Consider the following 18055-nt stretch of genomic DNA (forward strand, 5'->3'; position numbering starts at 1 on the left):
GGCGGATCTAGACATTTGCTTTGGGCATCTTCCAATGAAACATATCAAGCAAGTTTCCTTAATTTTGCTTAAGAGTTTTTTGGGTTAAATTTGTCTATAGTTTAAGTTTGATGTCAGCTGATATATTTTATTTTCAACATTGTTCTTCTTTAATTTTGTAACCTTGTTGAGGGATATCCGTATTTTCCCACCCCGTACGTCCGCCACTGGTTAGATAGGTTAGAAAATGGTTGTTTTGTTTAATACAGAGAGGGGCAAAATTATGGAATACATTAATTCTTTCGTGAATGGGCGATTTTGGAAATATATACCGAAACAAATCGATTTTTATTTTTAAATTATGATGTTTTGGCATATATTATATGACACTAGTGACTTCATCCATTTGGGCGTGATGACGTAATTGATGAATTTTTTAAATGAAAATAGGGATCATGAGCTAGCTCATTTGAAAGGTTATTCAAATCTCTATGTATTGTTATGATCTGCTTTCTATTACTTTTATATTAATTATTATTTATTTGATCAATTATTTAATTAACGCAAATTATACATAAATATATTAAGAAAAAATCTCAGGGTGTCTTTTGTCAAAAAAAATTTAATTAAATTTTTTTAGGTTATACTTATCCTTTCTCGTGGCTTCAGTATCTCTTAGTTGATCCTTATCGGGATAAAATAGGAAAAGGAAATAAATAGAAAAATCATAAATAAACACATACAAATACCTTTATTATCAAAAGCAATGCTCTATAAATTTATCAATTGGGGCATAACTGTCCAAAAGAAACTTTTACCATATAAATTAATATAATTCTAACAAATATTTATCGCTTTGTTCTTGATACCCTTAATAAAAAACAAGCTAAACAAACAAATTTGGTATTCGCAAATTACTTATACTTCCTATTAAATTTTTGAAATGTTGGAATCTTAAATGCATATGCTTTTACGTAAAAAAAATTAACTTCTGATTATAAAGAAAATCTATCACATAGGTTATTGACTGACCTTTTTGATTCACACACAATGATGTCTCCTCTTGACCCAAACAGCTCCTCCTTGTTGATTATGTTAGGCTACCAATCAAAGCCCTCTCCGTTCTCAGCAAACAATCCAGTAGCATACCAGCAACTATTTCTCCAAAACACAAGCCAGGCTTTCTTTGACCAGGACTCATTCAATAAACTCCAAATCTCTCTCCTCTCTTTCTCTCAACAATAATCTCCTGAGACCCAAGTATCTTTTTTACTTGGTGTCACAAATAATTTTAATAACGATAATTCTTGTAACTTACTCTCTTGGACTTTATAGAATCAAAGAGGTATTTCTTCTCGATTTGATTTGTCTCTCGTTCCACTTTTCAGTTACTCTCACTATCAAACACAACCACTAGTACTTGCTTTTGAACTACTCACGAAAACTTTTGACTGCTCCTCTCGGCTGCAGGTAACACAATGATCTTTTCTTTTCCAAACTGTCTCAACATTCAAACCAAACTTTCCCCATTCCAAATTGCCAAACCAATCAGAGACATTTCTTCGTCCCCATTCTTTTTTTCATAAGAAACACCCACTCATACTTTCAAAAATATTCCTACCATCATAATAATTACTTTCGGGAAATTCTACAAAATTTACTCGGGGTTAAACAAAAAGAGATTAAAATTCCAAACTTTCCTTACCTTAATTTTCTAAGAACTACTTACCTATGGCTTATACCTTTCCCGTAATAAACAATCGGTTTAAAATAATAATCCTAAATAACTTTCACTTCACTTTTATTTACAAATGTTTTTAATATTCTTCATGGAAAAATTCATTAAGGAGAAACCACCTTGCGTGAAAGCTAACTTCTAATAAATATTTACAAATCAATATACAGGGTGTATCAAACATATGTGCCCGCGTTATATTAAAAAAAATAAAAGTTTTTATTCTATCTTTGATTGATAAATTGAAACACAATAATATAGTAATATAAACATTAACATAATTATTTATACCCACAGGGTCCAAAATTTTAAATCAATTGACACAAAAATAAGAATGTATACTAAATTTACATTCGAGATGCAGTAGAAATAAATCAAGACACGTTAAATGCTACTACGTATGTATAAACTTTGGAAATCATGATTGGGGATTTACAATGTATACATATATGTACTTTGTAAATTATGATTCGGGAGTGCTCCTAATAGCGTTTAACGTGTCCTGTTTTGTTTATTTCTACTGCATCTTGATTGTAAATTTAGTGGGTCTAGATATATAATTTCTTCAAGAGGAAACATCAGCGCAAGGAAAACGCGTTCCAAGAGCAAGAATGCAGCTTTTATTTGGAATATTTTGTTGAGATATTTGGCACACATATTTCTAATATAGTAAAGAATGGCGGTACAGAGCCCAATTTGAGAAATATGTTAGTATGTGGAGACTCTATATATAGGGCTTTTCATCGATTGTCATTTGTTTCGAGCTTCTGCCATATGTTGTATAATCTGTGTATAATATTACTATACACGGATTATACGACATTTGACAGAAGCTCGAAACAAATTACTGTGAATGAAAAGCCCTATTATTAAAAAAGGGAGTCTGTATATACCGCCATTCTGTTGCACCGTCTGTGGTGTTTATTACCCTTATAACAGATTTTTGCAGGATCGCTTGATAAAAAATATTTACAATTAACTGATAATATTGCCCGACAAATTTTTAACGGTACTCGTCATGAATAATTGAATAAGAAACGCAGTGGCGACGCGTGACTTTTTCTAAAGTGTTACCAAAACCAGATATTAAATATATACCAGATATATTATATATTATCTGACGAAGTAGTTTTCAATCCTAATAGTAAATTATTAATATTGAAAATATTAAAAATATTACTAAAAGATTTTTAAATTGAAAACTTATTGGTACACTTTCCTGGTGATACATTTGGTATACATTTGGTAAATGGTATACATTTTTATTTTATATATTATCTATATATATATATATATATATATAATGTATTTTATAAATATTTTTATATATACAGTGTTCCCATACATCAAAGTTTGTTCGACTAGACACCGTGAATTTTCAGCTTGCTATTAATCAACTTTTTTTTGGTACGCGCGATCCAGGTCTATTATAAAAATAGATGAAATAAAATTAAAAAATTAAAAATTTAAGAAATTATATAAAGTATCTACAAACTAAAAACATATTTGTTGTTTTTAGTTTGTATATATAATATATACTAATTGTATACTAATTATACAAATTGTATAATTAGTATACTAATCAGTACATTAATTTGTCATTTTTAGCCTAAAATATTAAATAATTTTTATTTTATTGATTATACACTACAATGTACTGTATAATCAATATTATTATATGTCATATTATAATAATGTTGTTAATGAATATATTTCGACAAGTAATTAAAATCGATTAATATGATTTATATAGGATAAAAAGGTATAGATATATTATCTGTATAATAAGCAAGTACAGTTACAAGTTATAAACTAATAATTAATTATGCATATTATGCAATAATCGAATCCAAAGGGCCGGTACGGTTAACTAACCGGAGTTTAATCGAGAAAATACCGGCCCTAAGAATAACAGACTTCATAAATGGAATTATAATTATTACCTATAATTATAATAATAATTAAAATTGCATTTATTAAGTCTGATATTCTTACGGTCGGTATTTTCTGTCCCGATAGACACCGGCCCTACCTAGCGTCACCAAATTAAAATTTGGTAACACCAATACGCGGTTTCAGAGCCATCGTCCCCGCAAAATTTTCAGAGACGATCCAGTCAAAGATCCTACTATCGTTGCCACTCACAGAAGTGGTAAACGGCGCGGCGCACGGTAAGGGCACAGTATAATAAATATGGAACCTCTTTATACTGCGGTAAGGGCGTATTATAATAACGTGCAACCGATTTTACATAAACTCGCTGATATTTTCGTGCGTCTAGTTGGCTATTTTACTGAATTAGGTAGATACTATTAACAAATATTTCTATTTTTAAAAAATATAAATGGAATTATTTCATAGTAGTCATAAAATATTTATTTACAAATTTTAACTGTTACCAATGGTAACAATGGTTACATGGACGCTTCGCCAGTGAAGAAACGTCTCATAAGGGAGGCCGGGAGGTAATAATTTTTTTCAGGTGTGGGCCCAAGACCTAAAAGGACAAATTTTAACAAGTCTAAAAAAACTCTAGAGAGTTTTCACAACTCTAGTATCAATCTGTTATTACAAGACTGCAATAAGTTTTTTGCACAAATAATAATTTTCCGTATCGACATTATGTTTGAACATTCCACTTTAATTTGCTGGTGATTAGGTATTATATTCTTTGTAACACCTCTGAATGTGTCATGTATCGTATCATAAAGGTCTCAAACATGACGAAACATGAATTAATTAAACAAATACATTGCACTGACCGAATGCTACAAACCTTGAATTATGTTACTTATTATTGCATTAACGTCATGTAAAACATATAAAAAATTACATAGGTAGTAATTATAGGGCAACAAAAAACAATGCTTATTAAGTCTGTTACCTATTATTTTTAAGTTAAAGGTTTAAGTGCAAATAGAAATAAAATATGAAATACCTACTCAGATCAGAGTGTGTTTTAATTATATACTCACGGACAAAAATATTGCATATGTATGCGGAATGACATTTTTTGTGCTGCTATCCTTAGCCCCCCTGTATCATAGGCACAGGATTTCTTTTCCGAATGCTATGTTTTAAAGTATCACATAAATGCTATATAATCGGATTTAAATCTGATCTGGGCTAATTTTTAAATTGAATCTCATGAAGGTAAGTATACACCAGGCGTGGCCAAGCTCCTTGATGTTGTTCTGAAGCTATTTTCTTGTGGCATTTTTACAATTTTAACTATTTAGAATGGGAAATAAGCCACAATATTTGGGCGTCGAAACGTTAATAAAAATCATTTTTTAATAATATTGTGGCTTATTTCCCATTCTAAATAGTTAAAAGCTCCTTGATAGCCAGATCCACTTTTCACAGGTTAAAATTTTTCGCGAGCCGCAATTAAAAACGTATTCAAAAAGTATGTAAAGAAGGTATGTACAATGTTTTTTAACAGAACTTTTATTTATTGAAAACAGAAATAAAATTACGAAATATTAAAACTTAATTACATTTGTTTTCCTTTTCTTCCACGCCTTCCGGTCTTCTTTCCATTTCCTTCACCTGTTGCGCTGTTTTCCGTTTCTTGGTTTCGATTTCCTGGATTTGTTCCATCCACTCCTTTCTAGGTCTGCTCCTTCTTCTTTTCCTCTGTCTCTTGGCATCTGTCACCTTCTTTACTAGCCTGTTCTGGTTCATTCTAGTTATATGTCCAAACCAATTCAAGTCTTTCTTAAATTTTTTTCTCTATTGGTCCCTATCTTAGCATGTTTCTAATGTTTTCGTTCCTTTCCCTGTCCAACATTTGTTTTCCTTCTTTAAGTAATTCTTTAAAATTTGGTGAATAATTTTTGTGGTAGGACTTCTCAGTAATTCTTTCAGATGCTGGTAGGTTAATACTGATCCTATGTGTTAGGATTTCACGAATTTTAAAATGGAATTAAATGTTCCATACAAGTACGTTGTTTCTAATATGGAAATATTTCGACAATAATTATTTTTTAATTTAGAGTATGTACTTCGATTTTGGTACAAATTTCCAAAATTCGGTAATCGGCGTCGACTTATAGTTTTATTTTCGAGCTTGATCTTCTTGCGTCTCTGTTAATTTTAATTCACTAGAAGTTGTTTGGGTCATATTCGCTGATACCTATGATTAATGTGATTCCTAATACATTTCCAGTGAAAATAATAACTCTTTGATAAGTGTTGACAATACATTTTTTTTATATGTGTGTCCGCGAAGATTATAACTCCCAAAATATTTATAACGAAAAGATTTAGTTCATAATAGATGCCGACGACAACAATTATTTCCCTTTCTGTTTCTGTTTCTGCCGACGAAAACAATTATTTCTGAGAACTTTTTAGTAATTATAATTTTCGTGGACCCACAAACAGAAATGATGTTTTTTGCTGATACTGCTCAAAAAATAAATTTTTTTCTCTAACACTTTATTAGGGCTTATAATTTTCACAATCATATGACCGAAAATAATATTTTTCGCGGCGTTCTTTGAAAGTTCTACTCTTAACGGCAATTTTCGGCGTTATACTTTTCGTAGGCGGCGGCTATATATTGGTAAAAAAAGATCCACCTTATGGGCTATGTTTGTTTCAAATGAATTCAGAAAAAATGAAGAGACGAATTAAAATATTTTAAGTATTGAAATAAATTTTGGACTTCGGTCAATATTCCTTCTGGTTTTTTTATTTACTCATTACGTTTTTCTAGTTTAATATTGTAACAAATTTTTTTAAGTCGAGTAAAATTACTAAATATACAAATCGGTCTGGAGTGGATTGATTACTGATTTTTTTGTCGCGCCAGTCTTAACATTTCTGCGCGCAGTTTTCGATTTGTCATATCACTCTTAGCTTGGATGGAAATGGAATTTGTTACAAAGTTGCATTTGGGCTTTCATATTTGTTGTCAGTAATTTAAAAGACATTCTGAAACACATATGGAACGATAATAATTTTTTTAAATAATAACACAAAATTGAAAAGGATCTCGGGTACATTTATCGAGAGCCACAAGTCATTCTTCAAAGAGCCGCATGTGGCTCGCGAGCCGCAGTTTGGCCACCCCTGGTATACACTATGCTAGCGACACGAAGACGTGCATTAGCACCAATAATGTCATATCCAATATGGGTTTCAAATGGCAAAACATGATCTTTTAACATGTTTTTTTTAACCCCCTCTGTGGCTCAGTGGTAAGAGCGCCTAACCTTTCGATCGAAAGTTCCGAATGGTAGTGAGTTCGAATCCCACCAGGGTCAGGAATTTTTTCATTTATTATAAATTAATAAATGAAAATAGTTTCTGGTCCTTGTGGGATCGGTACTCACCGGAGGGACCGCAGACGTTCGGATACAATTAGCGTCTCTTTGCAAAGACAATGACGTCGACTTTGCAAAGTAACAAGACACTTACTCAACACACGCACTACACATTACACCTGACTTAGTGATAAGTTATACAATTACGTGGCTAAAGGTTCTAGTTATAAACCAAGGCCAGAATCAGAGAAATAAAATGTTTTCAATATAGGTACATATCAGTTGACATTCGCCTAATCACCTTCACGTGCTCGGTACAACTGACATACTGTTCGCCAACTCTTCTGTAGACGAAGTTTTGTCAATCTTGCTTCCATATGGTGAACGGCATGCCAGATGTAACCTCACACAGAGTGTTAATTTTGGTGATGGCGGAATAGTGCTAATGGAGTGGTACTTCTTGGAAAGGAGATAATGCACTTGTGGAGGTGATTGGGTGAATGAAAGCTGACATGTACATTAAAAACATTTTAGAAGATCATGTTTTGTCATTTGCCAGCTATATTGGATGACAAATTCGTGTTAATGCACTATGACGCAGGCTTTCATGTCGGTAGAATAGTGAATAGGTCATAGAGTTATACCTACATTATCATAGAGAGTCATTCAGTAATACACGTGGAGGCCAATAAACTGAAGAAGAAGAAGAAGAAGAGCGAAGTGAAGACACCATCTTTTTTATTTGGCTCAGTGGTTTTTCACTTTTACGCATAGTAAAGCTGCGACAGTAGTCCTCCCCTTCCGTGGTTATACTCACACTTAATGTCATCCTAGTTTCTCGATACAATGTGTTAGAAAGAGACGCCGCAAACCAGTCCATGAGATCTGGCCCTCAGGAAGCGCGGAAGGTAGGCTCACTCGATGTGTATACCTCTATAAAAGAGGTACCTTGATGAGATTCAATTTAAAAATTATACTGGCCACTATATAGCCCATACTAAATTTAAATCCGATTATACCTACCATTTATATATTCTTTTTCTCATAGGCATCTTTCAGTGCGTCACAGTTTTTAGATTTCTTTCTAACGCATTAAATTATATGTGACAGAAAAAAAGGCACGTCCGTGATTACAGAAATTTATAACATTTATTCTAATTGTCGATAGATGGCGCTATAATCGAAAAAAAATATTTACGAATTATATAATATATTATCTACGAATATAATCTGTACAATTTATAAGACTATACAAATCAAAGAAAATACCATTTTATAAATGCAATAAACACAATTGATTTGTTTTTATGCTAAATTGCAAATAAAATGTGACAACTGTCAGATTTAACTAAAATGTCATGTTAGAATAATTGTTATAAATGTATGTTATCACGGACTTACCTTTTTTTTCTATCATTTGTGACGCACTGAAAAATGCCCATGAAAAGGACCATAGATACATTTAAAACATCGCATTCGGAAAATAAATCCAATTCCTATGATACTAGGGGCAGCACAAAAAATTTTATTTCACACGTTAATTTCAAAATATGCAATATTTTTGTCCGTGAGTGTATTATATACAGGGTGTCCAGAAACTCTCCTGACAAACGAAGACTGGAGGTTTCTCAGATTTTTTTTAAATTCAAAAAACAAAATATTTTCAGATCGATTTTTCTAGAAAATGGTGTATTTTCCGTCGATTTATCTCTGGAAGGTAAATAGGCGTGCCACTTTTAGTTTTTCTAAATAGAAGCGTTCTGGAGATATTAAAAAACTAATTACTAATTACAAGACGCCATCTTCAAAGAGCTCTAGCTCACTAGGTAAATTGGTTTAAATTGTGTTAAAATTTTCTGAGGAATCTCCAGTCTTCGTATGTCATGAGAGTTTCTGAACACCCTGTATAGCCAAAAAGTATTTAATTAAATAAACATTTTCTATTCAGTATACAACGTAGTAGGCTAATGCTGATCCTTATTTTTGGCAGAAGTCACTACCTAATGCAAATTTTCCATTCTTCTTATCTGCTTTTATACGAATATTACTTGAAGATCGCCCTGAAGGTGTCAGAGTCAATGGAATCATCATTAACAATGTCATCATTAACAAGATATGGCGATGACACCGTAGTACTAGCGGAAACAGAAGACCAACTGAAAATATTGATGAACATATTATGAGAAGAAAGTCACAGGCTGGGTTTGGACATTAACTTTTCCAAAACCAAAATCATGGAATTTCACAAGAACCCCCATTAACAAATTACACCCAACATACAAATAAATGGTATCACCCTTCAGAGTTCCCAAAGTTTCATATATCTCGGCAGAGAGCTAAATAGTCAGCTAGACCACTCAAAAGAAATTAGAAGTCGCATTGAATAGCAAGGTCTGGTTTCATGAACATGCGTAAAATGCACTGTAACTCCAAGCTATCAGCCACAATAAGATTGAGAACACTAAAGTGTTATGTGCGGTCTCTATTACTATATGGCTGTGAGACCTGGACATTAAAACAGTATGACGTCAACAAACTGAATTCATTCGAAATGTGGATGTACCACCGAATGCTAAGAATAAGCGGGACCAGCAGATGAACTGCGAATGAAGAAGTACTGAAAATAATGAACATACGTCCTCATCTGATTAATACAATCAAAATTAGAAATACGTCATATCTATGACACATAATGCCCCATAGGGAATTTGAGCAGCTCCAAGTAATATTAGAAGGCAAAATCGAAGGTAAAAGGGGTATAGGAAGAAAAAATTCTAGCTCCGAGCCATAATCAAGCTCAAAACAGAGAGAAATTTGCCATATCATCTTCGCCATATATCATGAGATCGCCAACCTCAATAGAGAAGGCACTTAGGAGGACACGAAGATTACCTTAAATGCATAATGGACTCGCTTTATTTTATTGAGTCGGATCAAAGATAATAGTCAGTTTTTTTGCTACTAGTGAAATTATAGATGTAAATTTGTCCTTGACAAATAACTATACACAACCTATAATCACATAACCTATACACAACCAACATTAGTTGCTGTTTGTAAACTAATTTTGTTTGTGTATAGGTACCTACTCATCAAGTAGGTCTAGGTGAGAACTAAACAAAACAACTTTGTATTGTAACGAAAACGTTAATTCGACCTACCCTAAATAACGGTTCTAACTCAGTATAGTCTAGTCTAGAGCTAGATTCTAGGTTTAGATGGTTCTTGATAGAACAGCCGGGTTGTAAGGAACAGCTATCAAAATAGCGACGATACAGATGGGCCGCTCCAGATTGTTCTCGAAATTCTGCATTTCTATATATATGTATACACGCTGTTATTGATTGAGCTATTTGATAAGATAATCTCGTGCTGTAACAGAAGATGCGCTGTCCCGGCCGCGATTTTACAAAATATACCCGCTCTCAGCACAAGCTCCACCTCCTACGCATTCGCCATCTAGAACTATAAGAATCCTACACGCTATCAACACATCTTACTAAATATACCCGATTCCAGCACATTTAGTGCCATTTGAACCTTTTAACAAATTATTATGCAGTAATCCTGAGTGTGGTCGTCATTTTGTTGGTGGTCATCGTTTCATCAATTCAGGTATACATATGAAAAATGTAATTTGATGTTTTTTTGAATAAGATATTTACAAGTAAAAAATTACACTCAATTTTATCTTTTTTTACCCCTGTAACTTATTAAAATAAACATTATAGAAGTTTTCAGTGACTTTCGGCCCTCGGTAATAATGTAATCTTTTATGCCGCGTTTAAATTTTTCAAAAATACTAATTAGTTTTCTTAGGATTCAAAAACACTGAATGCGTTTAAAGAGCATTACAAGCAAATACGCCTACCCACTAAAATTATTTTTTATCTGTAAGTTTTAGTGCACCTTTTAATTCAAATTAAAGAATAAAAAAATTATCAAACCATAAAATGCATTATTATTTCCTCCGAGATTTCCTCCCTGGGTAAATTTAGTAAAATGTGTTGATAGCGGTTATATGGGATACTTACAGTTCTGAATGACGTATGCGTAGTAGGCGGAGCTTGTGCTGAGAGCGGGTATGTTTTGTAAAATCGCGTCCCGGCCAGACCGTAATCTTGCACTTTTGGCCAATAACCTCATAAGCGCCCCATACTCTACCAGGAAGGATGGAACTAGAGAGAGTGAATAATCTCAGATATGCAGAAGATACAATATTCCTTGCGGAAAGCAGAGAAGAGTTACACATTTTGGTTGTTCTCACTAAGCAGTACTGTGAGAGGTATATAATAGAGCTGAGCACAAAGATTCGACAAAGATCGAAGATGAAACAATCTATGTTAAAGGCAAAGGTTTAGAGAAAGTACCCAGATACTTAAGATGTGAACTAAATGAACAATGGGACTGCACCCTTATAATAAAACGACGCATTGAGATATGGCCAGAAGCGCTTTCAATAAGATAGAAGCAGTATTATGCAATAGAAAACTGAATAGAAATTAGAACTAGAGTATTAAAATGCTACATACTCTCTGTCCTTGTATATCGAGTTGAAGACTGGACAATTAAGGTAGCAACTAAAGATAGACTGTACCAGCTTTGAGATTTGCTGTTATCGAAAAATTTAGAAAATGTTATTGACAACACAGGTAACAAAAACGGAAACATTAGGAAAGATGAAACAACTTCGAAGGAACCTTCGAAACAACTCAACACTTCGAAGGAAAGAGAAATGGGCTACTTTGGCCACATACCATGAAATTAAAAATATGAGTTGGTGTGACTGATTTTACAAGGGAAAGTGGATGGAGAAGAGGACAGGAAAGTGGAGTGGAAAGACAACAATAGAACCGCTGCAGAAGGAGTAAAATGGACTGTGATAATCGCCCGTATTCTTAAAGGATGAGGCACACCGAGAAGACGAAGATCGGCGATAGAATGTTACCCTGAGGCATCTTTTCTTAAACTGTTATATAACAGAATATTTGACTCGGACGTCGGACGGTGTTATGAAAGACCATGAATATTTGTGACCAATTTTAAAATATAAGCTATCTCCTATTTTTGTAAATAACTTTTATCTACTCTATGTCACATTATGTATAAGTTTTTAGTTTGTGAAAACTGTCATTATAGATAGCAGTGCGTGAAGGGTTTAAAGTGTGCGTGAAGTAACAATGTATTTTAAATGGGATTTACTTTTTCGCACACTTTCAATGGGTTTTTGGCACACTTTCATATAATCAAATATCCTTAACTTTCGCTTTGTCATGATGATGACAATATGAGCAATGACTTACAACAACATTTTTGACAGTTTTGTGGTTGGAAAGTATTTAGAATTTTTAAATGTCAAAGTTCTAAATTGTAGAATAGAAATGGATTCCAGTGACGAAGAGTTACAGTTTTTTTTATTTGTTTATCGTAAATAAAATATTGTATGAAACTGTGCGTGAAGTACTATTTGCGAACTTACGCGATATATAGCACTCGCCCCGCTGTCGCTCGTGCTCTAAACATCGCGTGCGTTCGCAAAAAGCATACTTCACGAACTTTTTCATAAATAACTATTTTAGTGTCTCCTACAATAACATATACCTACAACGAACGAATTTATCAGTTTCACTTTTATTCATTTTCTAAATATTTAAAAATAATTGATTTTGCGGTAAAAATTTGCATATGTATAATTAAATACAAGGTAATATTGCTGTATCATCCTCTTTTATCTTTTCGAGCCGACATGTACGCTATTATAATATAACATTAGTAGGTTGTATTGATAAAAAATACATCTTGTAGGCTTTTATATAGGACACAAAATGTGTCAGGTACATTTTTGTTCAGAAATGGCATTTAAGAACATATTACTAGTTAGTAATATTTTGCTTGTGTCATGGTGTGCATACTATATTCAAAATTTTTTGAGTATTCGCCATATACCTGAAGTTATTGATGATATTTGTTGGGGCAACGAATGTAAAAACGACACACATGTTTATCCATTCCATATCAATGTACCAGAACGGGTGAGTTAATTTGATTTATTCTTCTTCTTCCTTACGTGTCATCTCTGCGACGGAGGTTGGCAATCATCACGGCTATTCTCTTAGATGCTGCTGCTCTGAATAGTTCGGTTGATGTACATCCGTACTATTCTCTTAAGTAGTGGATTTTCCCTTGTATAATTAATTGAAGTATGTTGTATCTCTTACATGCTCGGTCCATGATATCTTCAGGATTCTTCTATACACCTTGTATATAGGGATTTTTACATCGTTACTTAGGCTTGTTCACGTACAAAATTCAATTAACCCAGGAGCCAGGAGGTGAGGATAAATAACCAAAGACAAAGTTCGTTTTTCATCGAAAAATTATCATCTCTTGATGTCTCTTTTTTAGACCTTTGAAGGAAGACCTACTATAACTAAGACATTTCTAAATACCCAAAGGCACACCCTGGACGTGTTGTTACACATCTTCAGATCACCGGATTGTTCAACGAAGCATATGGCAAGGCAGCTGTACAGCTGCACGGCAAAAGTTTTTACAAAACCTCCACAAGAAGCAGATGCAGTTCCGGTGATACAGCGAAAATAACAGCAATCAGCGATCAACAACTTGAAAATTCTTCTCAGGTTCCAAAAACAAACTCCGGTCTAGGAGTTGTTTTATCTGCTGCTGCTCCCAATAACGTCTAGCGTCTTCTGATCTTGCTGTTCCTATTGAGCTACTTTATCAGGCATCAAAAGAATGATTTATTAGTAACCAAGGGAAACGTAAACCAAAAATTCTACCCTAATTAGATGGTCAATCAGTCTACGGATTTCTCCATGTATCCTCTGCACTCTGTTTTGGCGAAGATCTTTGATGCTAAGGAGTCTACTGTGGTCTGCTGGTAGAAATTTCTGGCCTTATTCATAACCATTACTCTCACTGGTGTGTACTGGAGCCTATTATGGATGGTTGCATTTATGACCTATCTTCTTAAGTCGATCTATCTATGATTCTGTAGCATTCTGTATCTGTTCTTATAAGCTTATTCCAGTTGGTCTCTGCTGTTGAACTCCATACTAGGTCTGCAAATAACATCACAGCTCTAACGTAGGCCTGGTGTAACTGAATCTTCTTGGCCTACGATTGGGGGCTGTTTTTGAATATATAGAGTTGACATCTTCTCCCTGAATTTTGTCTCCATTTATTCTTATTTTTTCTTTGAGTGGTTCGTACTACTGTGTAAAGATGATAATCTGGGTCTTCCTGTACTGATTATCATCTTACATTTGTCCATGCAGTCTGCGATTGTCTTTGGATGATTTTTAAATCTTTTGATGATTATTTTGTTGTCTTTGGCTGCGAGGTATATTGACAAGAATCTACAGGTCGAGCAAGTCTCGTAAATTTCACGATTGCGAGCCACGCTTCACGCAACCGTGTTTGCGTACTTGTGTTTCGAGTTGCGTGGTCGTGCGGAGTTATATTTACCAAATTTAAATCCGTTCCAACATGCTGTCAAAATTAAGTCAATATGGCCATAGATTAATAATATAGTATTACCGGATAGATAGGCAACTCACTGTAAAAATTTGGTTCCTTTCGCCACTTGCGACCGTAGTGTTAACTAATCACCATTTGGCGGGAAATTTAAATGGACAAGCATTAATTTCATCCGTTCAGCGCCTCTTGCGGGCCCTTTCGTTACTAATTAAAATATCTTCTTATAATCTCACCTATATTATTAAAATAAAATACCAGAACTTACTAAGCTTGTTAAAGTATTTTATTTAAATAATATCTAAGTAATACTCATAAATTATTCGGAATTCCCAAGTTACAAAAATATGTTATTTTTGCTGTAAAATTTAGTAAGGAAAAGGGATATAAAAAAAGTTATGACAATGTTTTTCTAAATATAGGTACGTGTATTTATTTGTTGTTTCAGATAAAACAGTTATAAACTAATTACTATTTACCTATCTATGCATTTTTCTAACTTTTCTATGATTTGTACACAACGGTACACAACAATAATAAACCATGTTCAGTTTTTTTATTAACACAACACAAAAGTTCTTTCGTTTCGTAACTAAAACAAAACTACACTTTATCAACGAAGGATAAGGAACCAACTTAAATTGAAATTACTAAGAACAAATCGTTAAAGGTAATACAATAAAAAATAAAAACTGTAAACTAATGGAAAAATTTTTCCACTAACTGTCATTACTTTTGACAGAATTGACATTGCCGAGTTAAGCCTCGTTTGATTATTTTATTTATGACATTCAGATATGGCGTTAACATAAATGATTGGTTAAAGTCTTCGTGAGCGAGATAGGCTGTCATTTCTCTTTATTAGCTGACGGTAGTGAAAGTGATGGGGGAAATTACCCAGCATAGAAGAGTGTTGTGTAGAACCAAGTTCTAAGATTCTTTAATTGATTTATGATTGATCTCAGCTAAATATTTTTTTATGGATTTGGAAAAGTCCGGAAGAGTATTTGATATAGAATAGCATGGACTCAGAATAAAACGAACACGGAAGTATTGCGAAAAATGGGTAAATAATGAAATAATAAAAGCAATAAAAATAAGAAAAATACATTTTCTACAGCCACAACGAGTTCCTGTACCATCTCTCTTGCCATACACCAAGATCCTCAGCTATTATGACTATGTCATCGGAGAAACGTAAGTTGTTTAGGTATTCTCCATCTATTTTTATTCGCCCCGAGCGTTAACAAAGTGTCAAAGCAAAATCGACCGACCTGCTCATGGTGGCGGATTTTTGAAATTTTATAAGGACGCTTTGTGTATGTTTAAATGAGACATTTAAAAAAAATGCCGTGTCACGCTAGTGATATTATGTATTAATATAAACAGAAACTAAAAACGCACTTAATCTGATATAAATTCTTCACTTTCCAATATTGATTATCAGTTCGATTTTGTATACATAACCTCACTATCGCAGTTTATGTCAATAAATCTTTATTAACGCAAAAGAAAATATTTTTGTTGCACTATAAATTACAGTATAAATTAATAACTAATGAATTCTAACAATTTTTTTCGGTTATTATCACTACAAAATAAAATATTCAAGTTTAACAAAATAATCCCATAAGACTCAATGTTAAAACGTCCTTACAAAATCTGACAGCGTGTCACGTGACTGTAAGTAGAGGGGAGACGCACGGAGCCAATACCCCTTTTCATACAATCCAAATTCTTGAAAGCATGTTCTAAGACTGTATTATAAAGTTTAGGTAACATTGGACTTCCTTGTCTAACCACCCGTTCTATTTTTATGCGATTGCTGTTAGAATGTAACTTGACAGTGGTTGTTGCCAGTAGGTATATTTTTTATAATAATTTTGTATAGCTATAGTCTAGCCTGCATTCTTTAAGCGCCTGTAATATTTTGCTTAGTTGAATTGTGTCAAAGGCTTTGTGAAAATCGATAAATACAAGATCTAGAGGTTTACTGTATTCCAGCACTTTCTCTATTAGGGTATTTATACTTTGTAGATGGTAATTTGTTCCGTAACTTTTTCCGGAATCCTGCCTGTTTTCTTGGTTGAGATTAAACTAAGAACAGAACAGAACTAAGAGAATAGAGTAAAATAATGGTTAACTTACATTAATTATACTATATATATTTTAGGAAGTAAATGATCTTCTATTAAGACTAAACAATACCAGAGAATTTACTCCCCCCTTGGAGAATACTCAAACGCAGTATGGCATGAACGGGAAAGTTATCCATTCTTTACTTAACTTTATAAAGAATGAATATAATTTCACTGAACGACAAAACTATCTTAATAGTGTGCCACAGTTTATAACCAATATACAAGGTAAGAATAATTCCAAAATTCACGTGAACAAAATTAGAATCCGACTATACATATTATGTACACATTCGTATACAGTAAGGTCTCGTTTTATGCGGTGGATACGTTCTTCAGAAAACCGCATATAAAAAAATCGTATAAAAAAGACTTTACTTGCATTGAAAAAGTAGGGATACGTTCCGTGATTTTCTAAAATCACATAAAATGGTGGAAGTTTGTCCACCAAAAATTGTGTCTGATTTTTTTTTCTCCATTAGGCCAAATAAAATCTTAAAGAAGGAATTAAAAACGCAGACTAACGATATTGACTAACTTTACGACACTTAATTAAATGTTTTAATCCAGAAATCAAAATGTGCGGTTTATTATACTGCAACTTGAAATCAGCAACATTTAAATTTAATTTCAAAACAATTACAGGTTATATAGGTCTGGATACCGCGTATGAAAAAAAAGTTGATTAATAGCAAGCTGAAAATTTGTTAATAGCTTAAGGGTGTCTAGTCGGACAAACTTTGATATATGGGAACATTGAAACAGGGAAAGTTTTAATTGTGGAACAGGTTAAAAATTTGAAACGGTCAGACCACGAAAACGTCACATGTATTTTGTCCGACAGAACTTCCAATTGATTTGTTACCCTTTCATTAAACTCTCATGCAAAAATCAGACTGCTATTTATCACCTGTCATAATTCCTGTCATTTGACATGTTCTACGTGTTCCACTCATTAAAATGCCCATTTGGTGATAAATAGCAGTCTGATTTTTGCATTAGAGTTTAATGAAAGGGTAACAAATCAATTTGAAGTTCTGTCGGACAAAATACATGTGACGTTTTCGTGGTATGACCGTTCCAAATTTTTAACCTGTTCCACAATTAAAACTTCCCCTGTTCCAGTGTTCCCATATATCAAAGTTTGTCCGACTAGACACCCTTAAGCTATTAAAAAATTTTCAGCTTGCTATTAATCAACTTTTTTTTTATACGCGGGATTTAGACCTAATACTTTTCAATGCGAAATTTAGATTGATATAATAGCTGCATGGTACACCATGTAACAAGGGGAATACCCGAATTGCAAACTCTCAGACTACTGAATGGGAATAGTTAATACTAATTATACTAATTGTTAATAGCCTTGTTCCAGCAGACATTTTCAGAACCAATTCTGAACTAATACGGAACTTTTGAGTGCGCATGTCAAT

The 18055-nt window shown here is 33.3% G+C and overlaps 1 protein-coding gene across 1 annotated transcript in view; it reads left to right on the forward strand.

The window, feature by feature from the left end:
- LOC114334984 (juvenile hormone epoxide hydrolase-like) overlaps window positions 1-18055 on the forward strand; it is a 98633-nt gene that overhangs the window by 59705 nt on the left and 20873 nt on the right. Inside the window, exon 5 of the mRNA XM_050650616.1 lies at window positions 16658-16850. Within this exon, the coding sequence (XP_050506573.1) occupies window positions 16658-16850 (193 nt within the window). The remainder of the gene's footprint in view (window positions 1-16657; window positions 16851-18055) is intronic.

Source organism: Diabrotica virgifera, chromosome 5 (assembly GCF_917563875.1).
Source record: "Diabrotica virgifera virgifera chromosome 5, PGI_DIABVI_V3a".
Taxonomy (NCBI): Eukaryota; Metazoa; Arthropoda; class Insecta; order Coleoptera; family Chrysomelidae; genus Diabrotica; species Diabrotica virgifera.